The 17,011-nt window shown below is 44.7% G+C and overlaps 1 protein-coding gene across 2 annotated transcripts in view; it reads right to left on the reverse strand.

Annotated features, from left to right (window-relative positions):
• Positions 1-17,011, reverse strand: part of CDC25C (cell division cycle 25C) — a 109,423-nt gene that overhangs the window by 8,786 nt on the left and 83,626 nt on the right. For both annotated transcript variants that reach the window (XM_088465543.1, XM_088465542.1), the window contains exons 9-13: positions 16,722-16,859; positions 12,505-12,594; positions 11,263-11,445; positions 9,302-9,403; positions 6,281-6,343 (exon numbers count right to left, since the gene is read on the reverse strand). In XM_088465543.1, coding sequence (XP_088321669.1) covers positions 6,281-6,343; positions 9,302-9,403; positions 11,263-11,445; positions 12,505-12,594; positions 16,722-16,859 — 576 coding nt within the window. The remainder of the gene's footprint in view (positions 1-6,280; positions 6,344-9,301; positions 9,404-11,262; positions 11,446-12,504; positions 12,595-16,721; positions 16,860-17,011) is intronic.

Raw genomic sequence — 17,011 nt, forward strand, 5'->3', positions numbered from 1 at the left:
CTACCATAACTTATTTTCTTCTTCAGGGTCCATAGGGATACCATGGGAATGTACTAAAGCAGTTCCCCTAAGGATGGGGAAGCTCCTGAGCAGAAAGTAGAACCCACCGCCCAAAGGAAGCATCCTGATAGGCAAAAGTGTCAAAAGCGAAGAACCCAGGGAAGGTGTGGACAGAAGACCACGTGGCTGTCTTGCACAATTGTTCAGCAGAGGCACCACGACAAAACGCCCACGATGGTCCCACAGACCGTGTAGAATGTGCTGTCACCGTGCTTGGAACAGGGAGATCAGCCTGTGGGTAAGCCTGAGAGATAGTCATAAGCAACCATCGAGCCAGAGTTTGTTTGTTAGCTGGCCAGCTTTGTTTGTGAAAACCATATAACACAAAATGAGCATCTGATTTTCTAAGAGTTTCTACGATCCACATAGATACGGAGAGAACGAACCACATCCAGGGAGGCTTCACCTACAGAAAGGTCTGAAGACTGAAAAGCTGAAACCACAATCTCTTCATTCACATGAAAATGGGACACTACCTTAGGAAGGTAACCTGTCAGTGTACGGAGGACAGCTCTATCCTGGTAAAAAAAAATCAAAAAGGGGGAGCGACAAGAGAGCGCTGACAAATCAGAGACTGCGTGCAAAAGAGATAGCGAGGAGAAAAAGTGCCTTCGCTGTCAACCACTTCAAATTTACTGAGTCCAGAGGTTCAAATGGGGGAAGCTTGTAGCCCCTTGAGAACCAAAGGCAAATCCCATGGTGCCACCGGTGGGACAAAGGGTGGCTGAACCCGGAGAACACCCTAAAAAAAAACAATTCTTCTAACATCCGGCAGAGAAACAATCCTTCGCTGGAACTAAACTGACAGTGCGGAAACCTGTACTCTCAGGGTGGCCAGGCGGAGACAGAGGTCTAACCCAGCCTGGATAAAAGCAAGTACCCGGGAAACCCTACAATTCTTAGGGTCATACTTTCTGTGGGAACACCATTGACCAAAAAAAATGCCAAACTCTGTACTAGATGTGGACAGAGGAAGCCTTATAGTTTGAATCACAGAGCTAGAGAAACCTTTGACGGCGTGGCTCTTGAGTCTTCTATCTTAAGAGCCAAAGACAGACGAGGCAAGTCCGGGTGCAGGCAGGGACCCTACGCTAGCAGATCCAGACATAGAGGAAGAGAAAACGGAGTGTCTATGGATAAATTCCGTAGGTCGGTGAACCAATGGCGCCTGGGCCAAGTAGGAGCTACTAATATTACTGTGCCGCCTTCCTGCTTGAATTTTTTGAGGACCCTTGGTAGGATGGAAATCGAAGGAAAGAGATACGCCAGTTTGTAGTCCCACCTCTCTGTCAGCGAGTCTACGAAGGCGGCTGATGGGTGTCTGGTCCTGGACCCGTACCTGGGGGCCTTGTGGTTGTAGGCCCCATTTGTTCACCAGGAGTTGAAAAACCCCGGGTGGAGAGCCCACTTTCTGGCGTGTATGTCCTGTTCCTTAGGAAGTCCGCTTCCCAGTTGAGGACTCCCGGGATGAATATTGCAGAGACAGCCAGAAGGTGACGTTCTGCCCAGATCAGAATGTTTGCCATTTCCCTCATGGCTGCATGACTTTGCGTGCCTACCTGATGATTGAGATTATGGTTGACTATTATGGTCGCGTTGTCTGACTGGATCTGGACCGGCCTGCCTTGGAGTAGGTCCTGTGCCAGTATGAGCGCTTAGTATATAGCGCAAAGCTCCAGGATGTTTATGGGCAGGTGACTTTCCTGACCGGTCACCGACCCCCCCATCCGCAAAGACTGGCATCCAAGGTGAGGAGCACCCAATTTGTAATTCAAAATGGGCGACCCTTGTCCAGATGAGCCTTTTGTAGCCACCAGGAGAGAAAGAGCCGAACCTCCAGAGTGAGAAGGATCGTCTGGGACCATATTAGATTATACTACACATTCCACCAGGAGAGAATCAATTGCTGCAGAGGCCTGGAGTGGAACTGAGCATATTCCACCATGTCAAAGGTGGATACCATTGACCCCAGGACCTGCATAGCTGATAGAATGGATACCGTTCGCTTGCGGAGCAATTTGCGTACTCGCAATAATAGGGCTGGAAATGGTGTTGTAGAACAGCTGGAGACTGTGCCAATATCATAAGGTCGTCCTGGTACGGCAGTATTCTGATTCCCTAACGTCTGACGTAGGCAGTCATAACAGTCATTATTTTGGTGAAAACCAGAGGGACCGTTGATGAACCAAAGGGCAGTGCCTGAAATTGGTAATGTTGTTGCAGGACAGCAAACCGTAGAACTTGTTGGTGGAATGGCGTAACAGGCATCCTGAATGTCTAGGGAAGCCATAAAATCCCCAGGTTTCATCACCAAAATAATTGAACGAAGAGTCTCCAAACGGAACACGGATAAACTTGTTGAGGGTTTTCATATTTAGAATAGGGTGATGAGACAGATTTGGTTTCTGAGCCAAAAATAGATTGGAATAATAACCCAATCTATTTTGTTGACCCAAAGGAACCAGAATATCACCCCTGCCCTCAGCAGGGAGTAAATGGCCTCCTGGAAGGCCAAGGCCTTGTTAGAACCTGATGGGGGAGTTGTGCAAAAAAACTTCTTCTGGGGAGGATGCCTCCGGAAAGTGAGGGCATACCCCTGAGAGACCACTTCTCGAACCCAGGCATCTGTTGTGGTTTGATACCAGTAGTCTGCAAATTGAAGTCGGCCTCCTATCCTGGGATCCCCCAGGAGGAGGCCCACCCCATCACGCAGAAGGCTTGTCATCCGGCTTAGAGGCTGGATGTCTGACCGGCCAGGATCTCTTAGTTTGCTGCTTGGTGGTCCCGAGAGAACTAGATAGTCTGGAAGAAGACTGGCCTTTGGCTCTTCCCTGAGGGCGAAAGGACCGAAGACTGCCTAGACTTTGATGTAGATGTTGATGGCAGACCTGCAGATTGAGGCTGCCAGAGTAGCCACTAACTTATCCAATTCTGCACCAAAAAGTATGTTTTCATAAAAAGGTAAGGATTCCAGAGCCTTCTTGGATACCGTATCTGCTTTCCAGGACCTTAACCAAAGGGCTCTACGAGCAACAACCGAAGCTGCTGATGCTTTAGAAGCCAGGGGCCCAGCATCTATTGCAGCTTCTCCCAAATAGGAGGCCGCTTCCCGTATGTGGGAGATATAGGTCAGCTGTTCTCTGGTAGCATTTGGTAGAGTATCATCCAATGCCCCCTTTCATTCTTCAACAGCCTTGGATACCCAAGCGGCAACCATAGCTGGCCGAGGAACAGCTCCAGATAATTAACACACTGATTTAATACATGTTTCAAGTTTTCTATCTGTAGGATCTTTAAAGGGAAGATACTGACGATATAGGCAACTTGGCACTCCTGACTAAATGTGTCACATGAGCATCCACAGTAGGAGCCACTTCCCACTTTGTACAGTTAGTAGATGGGAAAGGATACAAAGATGATTATCTTTTTGTAACAAGGAACCGTTTATCTGGGTTACTCCACGCTTCTTCAATAAGTTTAGTGAGCTGCTCAGACTTAGGAAACTCGGCTTTTACGAACTTGTTTAAACACTGGAGCCTTAGGTCTAGGAGCTGGTTCATCATCCTGTATATTTAGGATTGATTTGACTGCCCTCACCAAAGAAGGGACATCCACTGTAGAAGGATGGTCCTCCTCTCCTGAGATAGACCTTGCGCATCATCCGATTCCTCCGACGATGCGTCTGAATCTACATGCTGAGCAGACTGATAAAATGATATCGTCCACTTAGGCGCTTTAGTGGCTACCGGTCTGTTCGCTTGCAACATTTGTTGAAACGCAGCAGCTGACTGAGCCGTACTCTGACTTGAGTGGGCATAAACATCCATCCAGGAAGGATGTACAGGAGGGACACACATAGCAGGTTGGAACTGCTGTGGGTATACCATTAAGGGAGGCTGCGTGGGAGTAGCCAAACGGTCCATTAACTGCGTCATAACCTGAGACAGGGAGGATATCCAAGATTGCTCCTATACAAGTGCTGGTAGACTGGACTGGTGAGGTGATTCTTTATAACAATCAGCAAACAAGCCATCCTGTATAAAGTCCTGAGGGGACAAACCTGCCCAACAACTTTCACATGAAACCAGCACCTGGGCCTCAGTTTCCGGTTTACCCTTAATCTTAGACATAATAAAAAAGTGCAAATGTGACTGCCTTCCCAAATAACAATAAATGTGAAGTACAATTTGAAAAAAAAAAAAAAAAAATTCCCCACACACCTGTAGCAAAGGGTTGAGGAGAAATAGTAGTGATAATTATACCTGAAAGTACAGAAAATAAAGGCCGTGACACCACAGCAAAGCTAGCAAAAGTCACATACAATGTATATACAATATACTTGCAATGGGCCCTGAATCTACTACTCAAAACACAAGGCTAGGTAGGATTTTGATCACTGTATAACCTGGCCTCTGGGGAGAGGTATACAGGGAGACTAGACCCAAACCTCCTAAGACCAGCAGCTTCAGCACAACAATTATAATGGTCGCTGTGCATCTCAAATACAGAGGAGGGTAGGAGGAGCAACCCAGACGCGGGAAAATCTCAGCTGGATCGGCGTCTGGGCTGGGGGAGGAGCTGCCAGGGACAGCCAACCTCCCCTATGCTGTATCAACCCCCTGGGTGCGCTGGCCTTATAACATGGCCACCGCCACTAACCCAGATACCAGACTGACTTGCCCCGGTGGTCTAGTGGGGGAGTGGACACAGCGGTCACCCCACCTTACCTGCATCCCCGTTGTTTTTTCGGCTGAAGTCCCGGGTCCCAGCATTGCCGCTAGCCAAGCTCCGCTGGTGCCCGCCAAAATCACCAGTCCGGTTACTGGTGTTGCGGCGCTGGCGGGAGTAGGTGGAGCAATAGCAAAGGGTCTTTTAGGACACTTAGCGCTGCTTGTTCTAAAGTAAAAATAAATAAACTAAAACATAAAATAAAAAGCTTGGGATTGCATGAGCAGTCCCAGTTATAAAGGTGCGTCTGAATCCTGCCGCACCAAACAAAAAAACTGAATGCCCGTGTCCAAGGGTGGGGTATATGTGGAGGAGGACCTGAGGCATCCTGGGAGCTGAAAGCTTAACTGTTTGGTGCCTGGCTCACTCCAACCACATTTCCTCTTGGTATACCTATGGACCCTGAAGAAGAAAGTCCTTGTTGCGTTTAATAATGGTGCTCCAGCAAATCAGCTCCTGTAATCTGTTTGAAAAATGACAGTTGGGAGCGGATTGGCTGGAGCACCATTTATTATACACAGCGAGTTTTATCACTTGTTGCATATCATAAAACTTGTTGATAAATAGGCAGGCCCCTAAAATTAAGATTAAAGAACAGTAGTAGGACTAACATCCAGCCTCACACCATTTTATTTTACACATAAACTGGATTCGATTTGCAGTCGGTTCTCTTCTGGCTTAAATAAGGCCTGCAAACGTGGATGGAGAATGACGCTAAAGTGACTAAACACTATTACAGCAATGGGTGTGGTATGAAAAGTCGACATTGAAAGTCGACATAAATTCCATGTCGATATTCTTAAACTGTCAACATGTTCAACAATGTCGACATCAGAATGAAATTTCACGTGATTGCTAATCTTTTTCTGTCTCATTCACATACCTGTCAGCTCACATATGCTATTATCCATCCACTCCTACCTAAGCATCGAGGGTTCTCTTACAACTCACTTAACATTTTCCTGGGTACCCAGGGTGGCTCCATCTAATTGTACCCCAGGCTGCTTTATATGTTGCGCCAGGGTTCATTGCATCTGGTTTCCTTAATAATTTTGTATGCTGGTGAATTTGTTATAGTAAACATAACTGTTGAGTGCTTTTTCTAGACTAGTGTCGACTTATCCGCACTGCATGACTGTTGAAAATCACCAATGAATAGATTAATGATCCCACAGTATTGACCAACTGTTTCTGAAATTGTTATGTATGATATCCAAATAAATAACCACCTTGATTTAAATTATAGCTTTTTTGGTCTCTACTTTACTCACTGGGTATTCAGGACAGGACAATAGCCAATCACAAGCGAGAATCACACCTACAAAGAAGTTTGGTATGGCCCGTCTTTATTGGGCTCGTCAGTGCCTTCTGCTCAGTATTTGAAGTGAGGCACTGACAGACTCATTAAAAAAAATAGTAAATAACACTTTCCAAATGATTAAGACTTTAGCTACTCTTTACACACGACATTTTCTGTAAAGCCTGTACTTACAGTCTCAGCTGTGATATAGCGGAGATCCTGATGACGTCCAGTCACAGTAGGCAAAGCATAAATCTGCAGGAGAGAAAGGGTCACAGTAACACTAAATGTTAATGAGTTATTAGTAATTTTCATAAATGTCAGAAATTGAAAGCTGAACATGCACTTTCTTGTGGAGTGCATCTTGTGTGCGTGCAGTTCCCAAAACACATTTTGCGCACAGTGCAAAAACACGTAAGAAAGGTTGATGCAAAGACGTACGCATTTTATTTGCATCTTATGACCAAGTATGTGGAATAAGACGTTCTCTCCTAGGTGAAGTTCAGTTGACAACTGTGTGCTCTCTGTAGAGTTGAACTCTACGCGATCAGCATCCGGATCCACATCGGATTACCCTGCAGTCCCATCATCACCATTTCTTTTTTTTCTTTGCACAGGATCAGTCGTATGATCGATCCTCTGCCTCACGCGCTCATTAGGGCATAGGGACAAACAGTCATTGAAATTACTGTATTGCCACATGATGGATCGTATGGAACGTTCTGAACAGGATACGATGGAACATATGTGCTGCACATATGATCATAAGATAAGATTGAAGGACCCAAGGGAGCGCGCATCAGATGAAAACATGCACGATTACAACAAGACTGAACGCACGTCGAGTCGAAAATCGTGTGATCGTCAAGAAATCACATAGGTGTATGGGAGCCTTAACTTGCTTTTCTTTTGCTTTACTCCCAGCTCAGAATCAGGCCCAATATGTGCTGGTGTGCACTGATGATGACTGGTAGGAAACCATGTGTACAGATAGTAAGTGCATGGCAGGATATGTACAACTCAGCATACAGGCATTTTTTTCCATGCATGCAGTATAGGAGCATATACACCAGATGTCCGTCCAACTTTGCATCAGCGGCTTATTAGATAAAACAAATTTGTAACACTGCGCTCTGCCCCTTATTGTAGGGTGGTCTAATAATGGATGAGTACAAGACATGCATAATTAATCTCACTATAATCAATTATTGTGGGTGAAAAAGAAAAGTGTATCAAAAGAGTAGAATTGTTAAGCAAACTTGTGTTCTCATGCAAACATGTCTACACAGTATGTTGTAGTGTCTGAAAATGTTACTTTAAAGTATTCCTCAAAGCAACCTGGTGTATGATTTACACTCCATTAACGTGAGCTCTTTTTAGTGGATGACAGATCAAGTAATCTGTTAATATAGTCTCTCTAACTAGCAGCTGTGCAGTAAAGTCAGTCCGTGTGAGGTACCTCTTCTTTCCTGAATGTTGGTTTCTTGTAGGGGGTCGGTGGGGAACCGGTGGTGTCAGTCCAGTCTTATGGTTCACCAAACTCGTATGGCTCTCTCTACACTGTGATGCTCCCTACGGGTCACCTGGCTTTGGTTCACCGTGGGGCATCTAACTATGGAGGTGCCTGGCTCTGGATATCGTGACCCCACTCCGGTCCCTTCACGAGGTCCATGGTGGGTCTTCTCCCTCCGGCCCAAGTGGTGCGCCGGGCGTCTGCTCCCGATTGCTTCCAGGTCCCGATCACGTGACTGTGAGTCCTGTCTCAAGAGTCCCAGCTTGTGTAATAAGCGCTGCCCGCGGCTGATGATTCTTTATGGATATAAAATAAGCGTTGATATAGTGGGAATGAGTCAATGTCCCAACGCGTTTTGGCCCTAGGGCATTCCTCTGGGGATGTGCGGGCAGCGTGTATTACACAAGCCGGGACTCGCAGTCACGTGATTGGGACCCGGAAGCGATCAGGAACAGACGGCCAGCGCACTACACGGGCCGGAGGGAGAGACCCACCACGGACCGGAGGGGGGTCACGACATCCAGAGTGGGGCGGAAGGAGAGACCCACCACGGACCCCGTGAAGGGACCGGAGGGGGGTCACAACATCCAGAGCCAGGCACCTCCTGTTAGATGCGTGGGGCATTGGTGAACCAAAGCCAGGTGACCCGTATGGAGCATCACAGTGTAGAGAGAGCCATACAAGTTCGGTGAACCATAAGACTGGACTGACACCACCGGGTCCCAACCTACCCCCTACAAGAAACCAGCATCCAACGCCGAGGAAAGCGGGACGCCGCTCAACTAAGGAGAGTAAAGATACCTCACACCGACAGACTTTACTGCACAGCTGCTAGCTAGAGAGACTATATTAACAGATTACTTGATCTGTCACCCACCAAAAAAGCGCTCACGTTAATGGAGTGTAAATCATACACCATGTTGCTTTGAGGAATACTTTAAAGTAAAATTATCAGACCACTACAACATACTGTGTAGACAGGTTTGCTTGAGAACACAAGATTGCTGTAACAATTATACTCTGTTTTGATACACTTTTTTTCACCCACAATAATTGATTAAAGTGTGTTTAATTACTCACATCCCGTACTCATCCATTATTAGACCACCCTACAGTAAGGGGTAGAACGCAATGTTACCAATTTGTTTTATCTGTTCAAGGTCAGGGAAACCGAACAATTATCTGCAGCACACCCAGAACACTTTAGTCTGATCCAGTGCGTAGGGCCCCCTCTAACTACTGTGCTCATTAGATAAAGGCTATGTATGAGGGCATATTACATACATCAGTTATATGTTTTTTGTTTTTGCTAGACAGAGGAGGACAGAAGGGTAAAGTACGTGATGAGATGCACAAATACTAGGATTCACTGGGATCTACATGGGAAGCACAATCCACTACACAATGTATGTTCTAACAGGCTTGTAAAACAGTTACACAAAATTTTCTATACAGCCAAGAATTTGGGTTCCAAGTAGGGTCAGCAGACAGTTACTGTATCCTGCAACTGTTAAAAAGTTTAATTATGTTCATTAGAAAAAGCTAAAATAATCCAGCACATAGCATTGAGTTTGTATTACTGCACCATGTCAGTGACTTGCATTAAACACCAGATTATTTTAAAAGGTGTTTATTAGTAAGCATATTTTCCTCTATAGTTACAGGAAATATACTATACCATTAGCATACATAAGCCTCACCTTTGTAAAGTCTCCAATTAGCTGTCTGTGACTATAATCATCATCCAAAGCTTTAGTAATATCAACATCACATAAGGAGAGGGTTTTCTTCAGAGTGGTACACTAAGACAGGCAGCAAAGATGAATGCAAAACAGTTAGAGTGATAGAAATGAAGAGATCAAAAGCAATGAACGTAACAAAGCATTGAAGCCCAGCTGTTGAGATGAATGCAAAGCCAACAGTGCATTGTAAAATTCAGCACTACCACAATGTGCATGCATAGTAAATGTGGGCAGATTTAGCATTAAGAGTAAATAACACCTGTGGCCCCCCTAAGCCTGAAGAGGTGCATCGGGATCCGGCAAGCGCAAGCGGCAAACACTAGGGGGTATATTTACTAAAGTGCGGGGTATTAGAAATGGAGATGTTGCCCATAGCAACCACATTCTAACTATTTTCTTCTAGAAGGTGATAGATAAATCTTAAGTAGAATCTGATTGGCTGCTATGGGCAACAACTCCATTTCTAAAAACCAGCACTTTAGTAAATATACCCCCAGGTCCGTGCATATGCAAGTACATCACACCTGCAGGAGATGTGGCCTAGACTTGGCATCCTTACCTCTCTATAATGTGTGTGGTGTAAATAATTAACTATCAACAGTGCTATGCATAGGCTTGTTACTACTAAAGCAGGGGGAGGTTGTGCTCCCACTGTAAATGCCACAGGCAGCGGCAGATGCCAAACTGGGCCTGTCACACTATCATCACAAACGTATGTACAGCCGACAAACGATATATCGGTCAGTGTATCTGCGGGTGTGTAGACACGATACAACTGTGAATGTCGTCCAGCACAGGAGATGCTATATATCTGAAAGATCCATCATGCACATCTGCCTGTATGTTATGGCGACCCACACGTTAAGCTGGTCACAGGAACCGCTGACAATGACATCACAAATGGGTGGGCAAATTTAAAGGTCCGCCTAGTTGCGTGTCAGGCCAGACATACACTATGTAGAAAAAAGTGATTGGACAACCCCGCTCAAGTGAAACTGTTCCATGCATAGCATTGCACAGGTTCCAAATGGCCACTAATGTGGAGGTTTTGACAAGAACACTTCGTAGTGAGGCCCATGCCCTTGCAGTTCTATGGAAACAACAAATGTTTTTATCAGGAGGACAATGCCACCTGTCATGTTTCCAGGGTGATGCTGGACTGGTATAAAGAAAATTCAGTAACCTGGATGGACTGAACTCTTAACCCCATTGAGAATCTCTGGGACGAATTGGAACGACAGGTGCGTTCTAGGCCGACTCAACCTTCTTCAGTGTCAAAGTTGGTCGCTGTACTTAAGGCGGAATGGCAAAACATACACCTGCTGTTGTCCAGGAACTTGTGGACAAATTGCTAAGAAGGGTGTCTACAGTAATCACTGCATGTGGTGGACCTACAAAGTACTGACGTCAATAAAATCTTGTTGAACTATTTGCGGTCAGTGTCCAATCACTTTTGTCTATATAGTGTATAGTATATCGAGAGGACAATTGGTAAGTGTGTATGCTTACCAATCGGTCGCTCGGTCGGTGGGACGGTCAGCCGGCTACTGGGTCAGCCGGCTACCCACGAAGTGTTGTTTATAGATATAGTTTAAACACAGGTCAGGGGAAAATTTAACGTTTGCCAATTCATGTATTCTTCCTCTGACATGTGTTTAACACTTTTGTCCGTGCAGGGATTGATGGGACAACAGCACTGCAAATGCTTTCTCACATCATCGCTCTATTCAAAATTATGGTTTAGAAGTGCTGCGTCTGAACAGGTCCTAACACTCACAGCCCAAAATAAATAGTGCCATCAGAGCAGTACTCAACTTAGGTCCCTGACCGTATACCTGAAGCAAAGTAACAGCATGGAGTAGAAGTGCTAAACCTGAGTGAAAGAACTGCATGCACGGAATTAATTTGTATTTTCTCACCCGTCTTCTTGATTGACTGTTCTCTTCTTCGTGAGGCTGGAAAGGACTAGTTGTACTGCGCCTTCTCTTCACTCTAACCGGAGTGTCATCATTTTGGGGTCTTACTGGTCTCTTTAACATGGGCCGGTCAAGTTTCTCTGGCATAGATGGTGATCGGTAAAGGCGACTTCGGTTCATAGACACCTACACAAGGGATTGAAAAAAAAAAAAAAAGAATACATTTATATGAGAATGTCAAGGGTATGGACAATACTCAGAAATCACTACACACAAAGCCTTCACAGGTATCAGGTCTCCACATTGCATTTAGTCTTACAGTACATGTTAAATATGTCATTAATCATCATACATACCAATAATATAAATTACAGAATCGGTATGCAATACCGACAGACAGGATCCAGGCGGTCAGAATCTTGACGCCTAGATACTGACAGGGTTAACATACAGACACTTTGTGGTCGGTATGCTAACCCTACCTCTCTCCCTACCCCTCCCTCCCTGGTGCCTGAACCCAACCACTCCCTTAGTGCCTCCCCGCCACCTAAACCTAACCCTTCCCACTTAGTGCCTATACCTAACCCCTAAACCTAACCCTCCCCCTAACCCAGTTACTTACCTGCGACAGGCGTCTGTATTCTGTTGCCGGTAATGTAAGCGTCGGCATGCAGACCACTGGGATGCCAAACGTAGACCATAGATTATATACATAGCATTCCCGCTAGGCTGTTTAAGCGGGGCGCGACGCCCTGCCCTCCTTCTGGAGGGCAAAAAGCACCCTGCTCTCCAGAAGGAGGGCAAAAGGCGCCCTGCCCTCACAGCCTGCGGGTGCTGTCTTCACCCGTGGGTCGCGGTGTCCCGCGGGTGGAGAAATGTGGAGAAATGTGCGGTGACCCGGTCACCACCGGAGAATAGACGCTGGGCGTATGCGCCCGGCATCTATTCTCCCTGTCTGCAGCGCTTGGGGGTTGCCTTGGGCACGCCCCCAAGTATGAAAAAAAGGGGACGAGTCATAGAAACGCCCCCTTTTCGGGCGCGCGCACAAAGTTGCCCTCTCTAGCTCAGGCGCACTGCCTGCCGCCGGAGCTACAGTGAACACTAATATACACACACTATATATATCTATCCACACAAACTAGTATCAAGGCGAATTGAATAGAGGCCATAGTATAAAATTAAATGACACATTCTTTAATATACACATAGCATAATATATCTAAGCAACATTTTTGTTTTACTTACATTACTGGCCTCTACCTCTTGATTCAGAAAAGGTCCAGATAGTAAGGCAGCCATAGATGAGGACAAATTAGCAGCTGCTGTGGATGTATTCTAGACGGCAAATATGTCATTTGTTAACATGAGAACATAATGCATTCCATTTAAGGACACTTTTAAAAGAACATCTGAAACCAAAAACGGCAAATTGTCAAGCCTGAAGCATAAATATAAAATGCATTATGAAGATAAAATGTAAGATTCACTATGGCCCTCTATTGTAGGTAAAATGTGCAGGAGTTCCTTCTCTATTCAACAAAAACAGCTGTACCAGTAAGAGTTAATGACGGTGTGTATATGACTCTTGACACATTCTGATCTGTGTAAAGCTGGGTACACATTTATACGGCCAGCAATCTTGCGATGGTCGGGGCGATGTACCTTCACCCTGGACCATGCAAGATTGCCGGAACACATTACCAGATGTAATGAACGATGGAGCAATATACGGCCAATCAAAAGATATCGCATGCAACCTGCGGGAGCAAACAATCTGGCATACACACTAATTTGTCTTTCTGATTTGCCGTAGTCAAGCAAATTGAGCAGCTATCATGCAAGTGTGTCCCACCCGAAGTCTGTGTATGTCTTTGTATTGCTCAGGCATAGCTAAAGGCATTGACAAGAAGATACTGCAGGTCGAACACTGCATCAACTAACTTGTGGATTACAAAAGTAATTTAAACATTTGCTGATCACGCATTAAGAACATGTTATTTGCCTTGGTCTTTTGCTTGCACAGTGATATAAAATAGAACTAATGCATTATTCATTGTTTAGATCCATAACTGGTGAGTTACTGTCCCCTGCAGTTAAATAGTAGAGAACTAACGTATGTATTCTTTGTTTGTATTCAAAACTGGGGAGCCACCGCCTCCTACACCGCCCCCCTAAGGGTATAAAAATGTGGCTGCAACAACACACTGTAGATTCTCCTGGAACCATGTTGACGGTATAAAGTCTAAAAATTCTATCCAGACGCCAAATGTCAGTAAATGAAATTAGTTGCCTAGAACTGGTGCTAGGGGCTTATACCAGCTGAGTTAAGCTAAAGATATATTGGAGACTGATGTAACTTAAGCTGGGTACACACTGACATATATTGGCTGATAAATTAATCGGCCAATATATCTGGTGCCCGTCGGCCAGTGCGTACCAGCGATATGTCTGAACTACGTCGTTTAGACATATCGCGTCGGCTCTGCTGCACAGCAGATGGACAGATATCTGCAGACATATCTGTCCATCGGCAAGTGTGTATGGGCGATCAGCTCTCGGATCCATCCTGATAAGCTTCAACTTTAAGGTGCAATCTTTGTTGACTATTTTAGCAACATATGCATTTTGAGGGTTGATATTGGTTATATTAATATTACTGTATGTTTGCACTCCAAGTAAAGACAGCCGTTTACCATTTAGTAAAAACCAACTAAAGGAAGCGCTAAAGCAAATCACATGAAATATTTTTAATGACAATTCAAAAAATATAAAATGATGATATAAATAAAAATTCCGTATACCAAGACAGGCTAAAATGCTATAAGTTGACAGTCAGTGATAAAATGATTAGTTACAAAACTACCAATAAATCTGCGTGCACACAGGTTTAGGTATGTCTAACACAATTAATTACCACTGTCCATATAGATAATCACAGTATAATTGAATATTGATATATTGGTATCCTTGGGCCCAATTAAAAGCTATAATGCAGATATGAAGAGAGCCATCAGTACAATGTCTATAAGCAATAACCAACATGCATGTATTAGTATTTAGAAACAGTCCAGTTGTTAGTAGCAACCAATATGTATACGTCAGTCTCCAGTATTGTCTCTGTTATTAGTTGCAGCAGTGATTAAAGGTTTGTATTCAGACATCAGTAGCCAGCATAGTGGTTAAAAGTTCCAGTATCAATTGAATTAGCAGCAAAGCATGTCAGGTTGAGCAGAAGAGAAATATGTGCTATTAAACGTTTGGACAGCAATATGTAAAAGCACCTGTGTGTCTCCGTATATATCACCAGATGCTGTAATATTCAATCATCAATAGCCAGCATGTGGTTAATAGTTCAAATGTCAATATAATTAGCAGCAGAGCATGGCAGGTCAAACAGAAAAGACAATATAAAACGCTTGTATCTCTTCGTATATCACCCAACGTGGTGGTAACACACCTCTCCTGATTTGGATGTAATCTACAGTCCAGTACAGATCCCCCACTTAGAAGGTTATACTATCACCTCTGTATGAGCTGTCACCGGTGTCCCGGTCAGTATTGGGGAAAGGACCTTCTGAGGGTTAAGGCAACTCAATGTCCGGCTATTGGGGACTGAGCGCACATTGACTAACGATTCTGCTGACCACGATTCGGGCATCTCCCAACAGAGCCAGTGTCTGGTAAAAGCTGTCACTCTGTGCTGCAGTATAGACACCCGGCTGGTGATTTAGTGACAGTGCGAATTATATTTCATACATATATTGTTGCTCTTCTGCCTAATTTAAATATAAAGTCATGATTCTTCCTGCTCTCCATCCAGTTAATGTTTCAGCTCGACACTGAGTGGAGAACCTAGTTATGAAACTTCTCTTTAAGAAGAGATTTCTATTCCTCTCCAAAGCCAAAATGATAATTCAAGACATAAATTAAATGGCTTTCTTGGGTTCTCAAACTGATGCTTTGGAAGGGGATAAGAGATGTCAGTTCAACCATGTATTTGCAAAGAGCTATAGACTGGTTAACGAACAAGGTAGAAGACCTTTGATATTAAAGAGCATCACAAGTATATCCGAATCAACAATATTCCAGAAACTATTTACGTTGCTGCCCATCCTGCATACCTAGACTACAAGTATATATTAGCACAGGGCTTAACAAATTTTTCTAAAATCTAGGAGCCAGAATGAAAGTGTAGGAGACAGACCACCGTCCCCCCAAAAAAAATTACAGGAGTGAAGAGCACAGGAGAGTTATGCAACGGTTATACACACTAATCTAGTCCACAAAATGGTCACAGTTGAATGGATACAGCTCTGCACAGCTCCCCTGCTCCACCCCCTACCCTCCAGTAATAACGGACCACATTTCACATACAACAATGGTACCAGAAAGTACAACAAAACCCTCCTCTCCTCGTGGTCACACCACTATCCATCTGAAGCCGCTCCGCAATCCCTGGCCACACATACACCCTACTACCGGACAGCTCTATGCAGCCGGATATAGGAGACAGTAGACAGCCGGGACATACAGGAGGATCAGCATAGACTGGGACAGAAAGCAGGGATCAGAGTAGGCAAGGATGGACAGAAGTCATCAGTGCAGGACAGACAGACACAGCAGTCACCGTAGGCGACACTCAGCACATGCATTCCTGTACATGATATGAACACCGCAATACTATAGGCACGAATCTCCGCGGAAAGCTAATGAGGATCTGTTTTCTCCCTCACTGCAAAATCTAGTAGCCAGGCAGCAAAATCTGGTAGCCATGGCGACCTGGCCCCCGGGATTTGTCGAGCCCTGTATTAGTAGATGCCACCACTGACAGTTTGTCGCGAAAATGCTCATCAAGCTCTCCAGCAGCCGAAGCATCTTTATATTATTCTGATGCACTACTTCACCATCAAGGAGCACATTATGAGAATATTAAGCAATACAGTTTAAAAAAATTGATATGGCGTAGCTTATTCACTTCCAAGGCAACATTTACAGCTTTTTTGCGGACCTAAACCCATCAACATTCAAGAAAAAAAAACCTCATTATTTCGATCACCTAAATGTTGAGATGGCAATACTATATATAGGTGGGATTTAACCTTTCACCTAAATGTCCTGAAGTTGGGTAGATTTACATAGCTAAAAAAAAAAAATGGAGTTAGAGACATTTCCATCTACCACTATCACTGAAATCCCTCATCGGCAAGAGAAGCACTTTGCGGCTGCCAGAGTGACCAGTATTACCAAAGCATTGCTAGAACGGAGAACCTGGAAAGTCACCCAGGACTCTGCTGATCGCAGTGAACACAGTGGCCGTACACATCAGAGAACTCTGAAGCCGCCCGGGAACCAGCTGTTCGTAGATTACACAATGGCAGTGTACATCTGCATGAATGTCAGGGCACAGATAACCCAGCACTTCCACCAATGAGAAATAGATCCCCAAGTCTCCTAATCCTCACCTCTTCTTCATCCATAGCAAAAAATTCAGAGAACCCATCGAGGTTTCCTATTTTGCCCTCATCTACACAACCTGGAACAGTATTTATAGGTGAACCCAGGACATGCATTTCGCAGTCTTCATCTGTAGAGACGTCAGCCTGCAAATACAAAAATATCAGCTTGCTCGGCTTCCACAGTGGCAGCAACATCTCAATTCAATGCCTTTGCTATTCCTGAAAATATTTTATTCTTCTTTGTTGATAGTTTAGAAGCATTACATCTGGGTATTTGAAGATGCAAATATAAGCCA

Source organism: Taudactylus pleione, unplaced genomic scaffold, assembly GCF_031769625.1.
Source record: "Taudactylus pleione unplaced genomic scaffold, aTauple2 ptg001990l, whole genome shotgun sequence".
NCBI lineage: Eukaryota > Metazoa > Chordata > Amphibia > Anura > Myobatrachidae > Taudactylus > Taudactylus pleione.